Source organism: Nanorana parkeri, unplaced genomic scaffold, assembly GCF_000935625.1.
Source record: "Nanorana parkeri isolate BGI_ZX_2015 unplaced genomic scaffold, ASM93562v1 scaffold214, whole genome shotgun sequence".
In the NCBI taxonomy this organism is placed as follows: domain Eukaryota; kingdom Metazoa; phylum Chordata; class Amphibia; order Anura; family Dicroglossidae; genus Nanorana; species Nanorana parkeri.
The window spans coordinates 69,133-75,020 of NW_017306482.1; the positions used below are offsets into that span (position 1 = coordinate 69,133).

At 49.1% G+C, this 5,888-nt stretch overlaps 1 protein-coding gene across 2 annotated transcripts in view; it reads right to left on the reverse strand.

Annotated features, from left to right (window-relative positions):
- Positions 1-5,888, reverse strand: part of CCDC90B (coiled-coil domain containing 90B) — a 30,820-nt gene that overhangs the window by 2,809 nt on the left and 22,123 nt on the right. For both annotated transcript variants that reach the window (XM_018555810.1, XM_018555811.1), the window contains 3 exons: positions 5,566-5,607; positions 4,265-4,336; positions 1,576-1,629 (listed from right to left, as the gene is read on the reverse strand). In XM_018555810.1, the coding sequence (XP_018411312.1) occupies positions 1,576-1,629; positions 4,265-4,336; positions 5,566-5,607 (168 nt within the window). The remainder of the gene's footprint in view (positions 1-1,575; positions 1,630-4,264; positions 4,337-5,565; positions 5,608-5,888) is intronic.

Below are 5,888 nucleotides of genomic sequence, written 5' to 3' on the forward strand. Positions count from 1 at the left end.
CCCCAAACTTTTTTAACATAAATTGCAAGGCCGATAGTCCGGTCATGCTGACTGGTGAAATTTTTGACTGACTGGTGAGACACCGCCAAATTTTTCAAGCCCCGCTGATCGGCGTATACATCACTGACCCCTCACCCATACTTCCCAATCCAAGTGAAAGATCTCTCAATGGAGAATGATGAGTCTTCAGCTCCACCTCGTATTCCGTATTGTAAAGGACAAACCCGTCCTCACATCCCAGGAACGTCCCCCAGAAATCAGATATGAACTTAGGCTGGGTTCACACCTGGGCGTTACTATAGGCGTGTTTTTTCTGTGCGTTTTTTAGCACGTTTTTCCGTTCAGTGAAATGCGCATTCGACGCTCGTTTTTATACCTCCCTGGCAGTATGATTTTTTCCCCTTTATTTTCTCTATCTTTTTTTTTAAACTTTCAAACTTCCCGCCGGCTCTGACCCCCCCGCCGACGCGGCCGGTCGCATGGGACAGAACCTAAAAGTCGGTAACGGCCGGAGGACACAGCGGGGATCGCAGACAAGGTAAGTCCTACGCTGTATTCCCGAGTGTGGCTCGGGGTTAACGCTTTGTTAACCCCAAGCCACACTCGGGGAATACCAATGGATACGCGCGGAAAAACGCCCCAAAGAAGCTCCTGTACCAGTTCGGGCGTAGCGCGTTTCCACGGGCTGAAATACGTCCAGGTGGGAACCATGCCCATAGGAAATGATGGGATTTCATTTGCCGAGCGTTTTTCATCGCTTCGATCAGCACTGAATAACGCCCAGGTGTGAACCCGGCCTTACAGAATTGTGTGTTGTGGGTTATGAATCGGAGTATCCGGTCCCAGATTATTATAATGGAGTAGGACTACTTATGAAACATTTATCCTTGAAATAAAACGACACACATTAAAATAATAGGAAATAAAAGAAATGTAAAAATAAAAAGACACCAATTAAAATAATAAAAAACAAACTGAGTGTAAAAGTAGATAGAAAGACACCAATTAAAATGATATAAAATAAATGTAAAAATAAATATAAAAACACAATCTAAAAAAAGTTAATAAAAATGTAATAATAAAAAGACATATACCGGTACTAAAATAATAAAACATATAATCAATTTCTAAAGTAAATAAAAAGACGCCAATTAAAATAATAAAAACATAAAATACATCTAAAAATAAATGAAAAGAAAAATAATAGCTCAAGGGAGGAGGGGAAGGAGGAGTTAATTAGGTCTGATTACGCCTGAGGGGTTAAACAGAAATACATTTTATTTAAAAACATTATTTTTTACTTGTAAAGCTTCTTTAACAGATACAGAATAAAGGTCACACCTTTGAGCCTCACAAAAAAAAATAGTAACTCGTATTGACATCTGGTAATTGCCCTTCAGAGCACAGGGAGAGGAGCAGTGCCGGGGTAAAGGAGCGGGACGTACTAGATACGTCTTAAGTCACCTTGTTGACGTATTTTGTCCGATAATAAAAACCCCGACGAGGTTAAAGGACCAATAAACCTTTCACATTGCTAGAACATGTTCCCTGAGGCTCATTATTATGCAGATTTACCTTTTTATGGAATTCTGTGCTGGCTTCCATCAGCTTCTTCTCCTGATCTGTGAACTAGAATATGAAACAAATATTTTATTATCTTTACGGGCTGCACCACAATCTAATGTCAGTTTTACAAAGGGTCTGAGCATGCGGCGTGGTGAGTACATGCTCCTGGCCCTGCTGCACATTCACCGACGTGCCTGTACTCCCCTAGTCAGTTTTGCAGGAACCCCCCCACCCAGTGGCTTTGACCAGGAGCCTTCCTGTCTATCAAAACTGCTGCTGGGTTTGGTACACGCCTCCTGGCAATAGGGACATGGGATGGAACGGAGGCTGTGCGGTCACGTGACCACAGAATAAATCTCCAAAATGTTATTAATGTTAAAAATATGAGGTATATTATACGGGTTATTTGCAGGAAGTTACCCGACTCAAAACCGATGCTGATAATTTTGGGTTGGGGTATCTAGGCTCTAATGGCTGCACCACCAATACGAATCACAAGATCGGCTGAACAGAACTGACACTATTTCCTCAGATAAGACACATCACATATATCCAGGTCACCCAAATATTTAGTAGACAGGAAAAGGCTCAAAATATTTGTTTCATTTTAAATTAATTCAAATATTTTTTTTATTCGTATTTTGCATCTGAAATTCGATTTGGTTTGTTATTCGGATCAATTAGAATTTTTTATTTTCAGTTCAAATCAATTTGAATGGAGTTCTTTAATTAAAAAAAATTACTTCAGATTTTTTTTATTTTGGGGAGGAAGATGGTCATTTTAATCTGTACTGGTAATCTTACACCGTCCTGGTCCCCTTACTCCCTCCTGGCCCTCTCACTCCTTCCTGGCCCTCTCACTCCGCGCTGGTCCCCCTACTCCCTCCTGGCACTCTCACTCCTTCCTGGTCCCCTTACTCCCTCCTGGCCCTCTCACTCCGCCCTGGTCCCCTTACTCCTTCCTGGCCCTCTCACTCCTTCCTGGCCCTCTCACTCCTTCCTGGCCCTCTCACTCTGCGCTGGTCCCCCTACTCCCTCCAGGCACTCTCACTCCTTCCTGGTCCCCTTACTCCTTCCTGGCCCTCTCACTCCGCGCTGGTCCCCCTACTCCCTCCTGGCCCTCTCACTCCTTCCTGGCCCTCTCCCTCCGCCCTGGTCCCCTTACTCCTTCCTGGCCCTCTCCCTCCGCCCTGGTCCCCTTACTCCTTCCTGGCCCTCTCCCTCCGCCCTGGTCCCCTTACTCCTTCCTGGCCCTCTCCCTCCGCCCTGGTCCCCTTACTCCTTCCTGGCCCTCTCCCTCCGCCCTGGTCCCCTTACTCCTTCCTGGCCCTCTCCCTCCGCCCTGGTCCCCTTACTCCTTCCTGGCCCTCTCCCTCCGCCCTGGTCCCCTTACTCCTTCCTGGCCCTCTCCCTCCGCCCTGGTCCCCTTACTCCTTCCTGGCCCTCTCCCTCCGCCCTGGTCCCCTTACTCCTTCCTGGCCCTCTCCCTCCGCCCTGGTCCCCTTACTCCTTCCTGGCCCTCTCCCTCCGCCCTGGTCCCCTTACTCCCTCCTGGCCCTCTCACTCTGCCCTGGTCCCCTCACTCCTTCCTAGCCCTCTCACTCCTTCCTGGCCCTCTCACTCCTTCCTGGCCCTCTCACTCCGCGCTGGTCCCCCTACTCCCTCCTGGCCCTCTCACTCCTTCCTGGCCCTCTCACTCCGCCCTGGTCCCCTTACTCCCTCCTGGCCCTCTCACTCCGCGCTGGCCCTCTCACTCCGCGCTGGTCCCCTTATTCCTTCCTGGCCCTCTCAATCAGCCCTGGTCCCCTTACTCCCTCCTAGCCCTCTCACTCCGCCCTGGTCCCCTTACTCCCTCCTAGCCCTCTCACACTGCCCTGGTCCCCTTACTCCCTCCTAGCCCTCTCCCTCCGCACAGGCCCTCTCACTCCGCACAGGCCCTCTCACTCCGCACAGGCCCTCTCACTCTGCCCTGGTCCCCTTACTCCCTCCTGGCCTTCTCACTGCGCCCTGGTACACTTACTCTCTCCTGGCCCCCTTACTCCCTCTCACTCCGCACTGGTCCCCTTACTCCCTCCTGGCCCCGTTACTCCCTCCTGGCCCTCTCACTCCGCCCTGGTCCCCTTGCTCCCTCCTGGCCCTCTCACTCCGCCCTGGTCCCCTTACTCTCTCCTGGCCCCGTTACTCCCTCCTGGCCCTCTCACTCCGCCCTGGTCCCCTTGCTCCCTCCTGGCCCTCTCACTCCGCCCTGCTCCCCTTACTCCCTCCTGGCTCTCTCACTCCGTCCTCGGCCCTATCACTCCGTCCTCGGCCCTATCACTCCGTCCTCGGCCCTATCACTCCGTCCTCGGCCCTATCACTCCGTCCTCGGCCCTATCACTCCGTCCTCGGCGCATGCTGAAAACACAGAACAGGCTCTGTGGAAACTCTCACAAGTTGTCATGTTAACCCTTTACTTATACTGATCAGAAACCATCAGCCAAACATCACATGTATATTCCAGTGATCTAAGTCTCTTGATGGATAATTCGCTCGTCTCCGTTATAAAACGGCTCATCTGTGATTTATAAAATAAATGAATGCAACTCAATAGAATTCCTGCAATGATGCGGCACCGTCACTACCGGCTATGACCACCGGAGGGCAGCAGAGACATTTGATGAATGTACAGTGGCGCCCGGGTGCCAAGGGGGCTCATTACCAAGTCCGTCAGGCGGCTTCGCTCCAGATTTATGTCCAGTTTGGTGTCGGCCCGGATGTGGTTTGTTTCGTTCTATAAAGGAATAACAGAGATATAGATCGTAACTGCAGCTACCACAAATCCCTCATCGTTTCCGAGTTTTAATACCCGCATAGATTTCGGCCCTTTGACCCTTTCACTGCCGGGGGCATTTTAAAAACATTTTTTTATAAGAACATACTAAAACGCGCATTATTTTCACATCAAAAGCACACTTCAACCTCGAAAACATTATATTCTGTCATGCCCCGTAGACAAAAAAGACAGCAGCTGCCATTTTTATTACTCCACATTTGTGCAACTGTTGACCCAACCCCATCAAATCTACAGAGAAAGGATTTCTTGTGCACACCAAAAATGTTTTGGGTGAAATATAAAAAGATGAGGTTGTGTCGAGTAGACACCCAATATGTCAAGGTTCAAAATTGCATGTGCCCGTGAAAAGGCGGCAAACTACGATACCCCAAAGTTGTCCATAGACGACAATTAAAAGCATTTACAGCTCAATAACTTGAACTTAACCTGAATGATGGGCCAGCCGGAGATATTCCTCTAATTCCACCATTCGGGGTGTTACCTAATAAGTGTTGCACTACTGTCACTTTAGTTGTTCTTTTACTTCATTTTATTACTATCACAAGAAGGCTGAGAAGCCCCCTGTGTGATAGCATATGGCAGATGACAAGTTCTCTTTTAGGAGATATCAGGGGTCTATTAGACCCACAATCTCACCCTTGCACTCTGTCATCGAGTTGATTAAAGCTGATCGAGAATTGTTGACCCAGGTCTATCGACAAAATTCAATCGAAAATTCAAGGAGGGGGTGGGATGCTGACAGGGCCACATATCTTGCTGTCAGTGAATTCAAGCAGTGTATGGCCAGCTAGGCTCTAAGGGTGCCTTGCAGAACAATATATTTAGGCAATGAACACACCCCCTCCCATGCCTCCAGTTATATATAGTCAATTGACACACCCCCTGCCATGCCTCCAGTTATATATAGGCAATGGACACACCTCTCCCGCACTCCTAGTTATATATAGGGAATGGACACACCTCTCCCGCACTCCTAGTTATATATAGGCAATGGACACACCCCTGCCATGCTCCCAGTTATATATAGGACACCCCCCTGCCATGCCCCCAGTTATATATAGGCAATGGACACCCCCCTGCCATGCCCCCAGTTATATATAGGCAATGGACACCCCCGTCATACCCCCAGTTCTATATAGGGAATGGACACACCCCTGCCAACTTACCAAGAGGTGCTGCTTGACATGTTCCAGCTCAATCTTCATTTTCTATAAAGCAACAGAAAAGAGAGTTTTAAACCCACACAGGGAAAGGTCAATAATCTAGGCCAGCGGTAGGCAACCTTTGTACTCACGCTGTGCTGAAACTACGAATCCTTTTATGCCACTGCCTCTGGTAGTCCTGCCTGTGGCTGTCAGAGTCTTGCAAAGCCTCATGGGACTGTAGAGCTGTACAGCCAGCCAGATCACTTATACTAGCCTGTGATCGTGCCACCCCATGCATCTGCACCCCTCCCCCCCCCCCCACCGCCCCCACACGCCCACCCCTC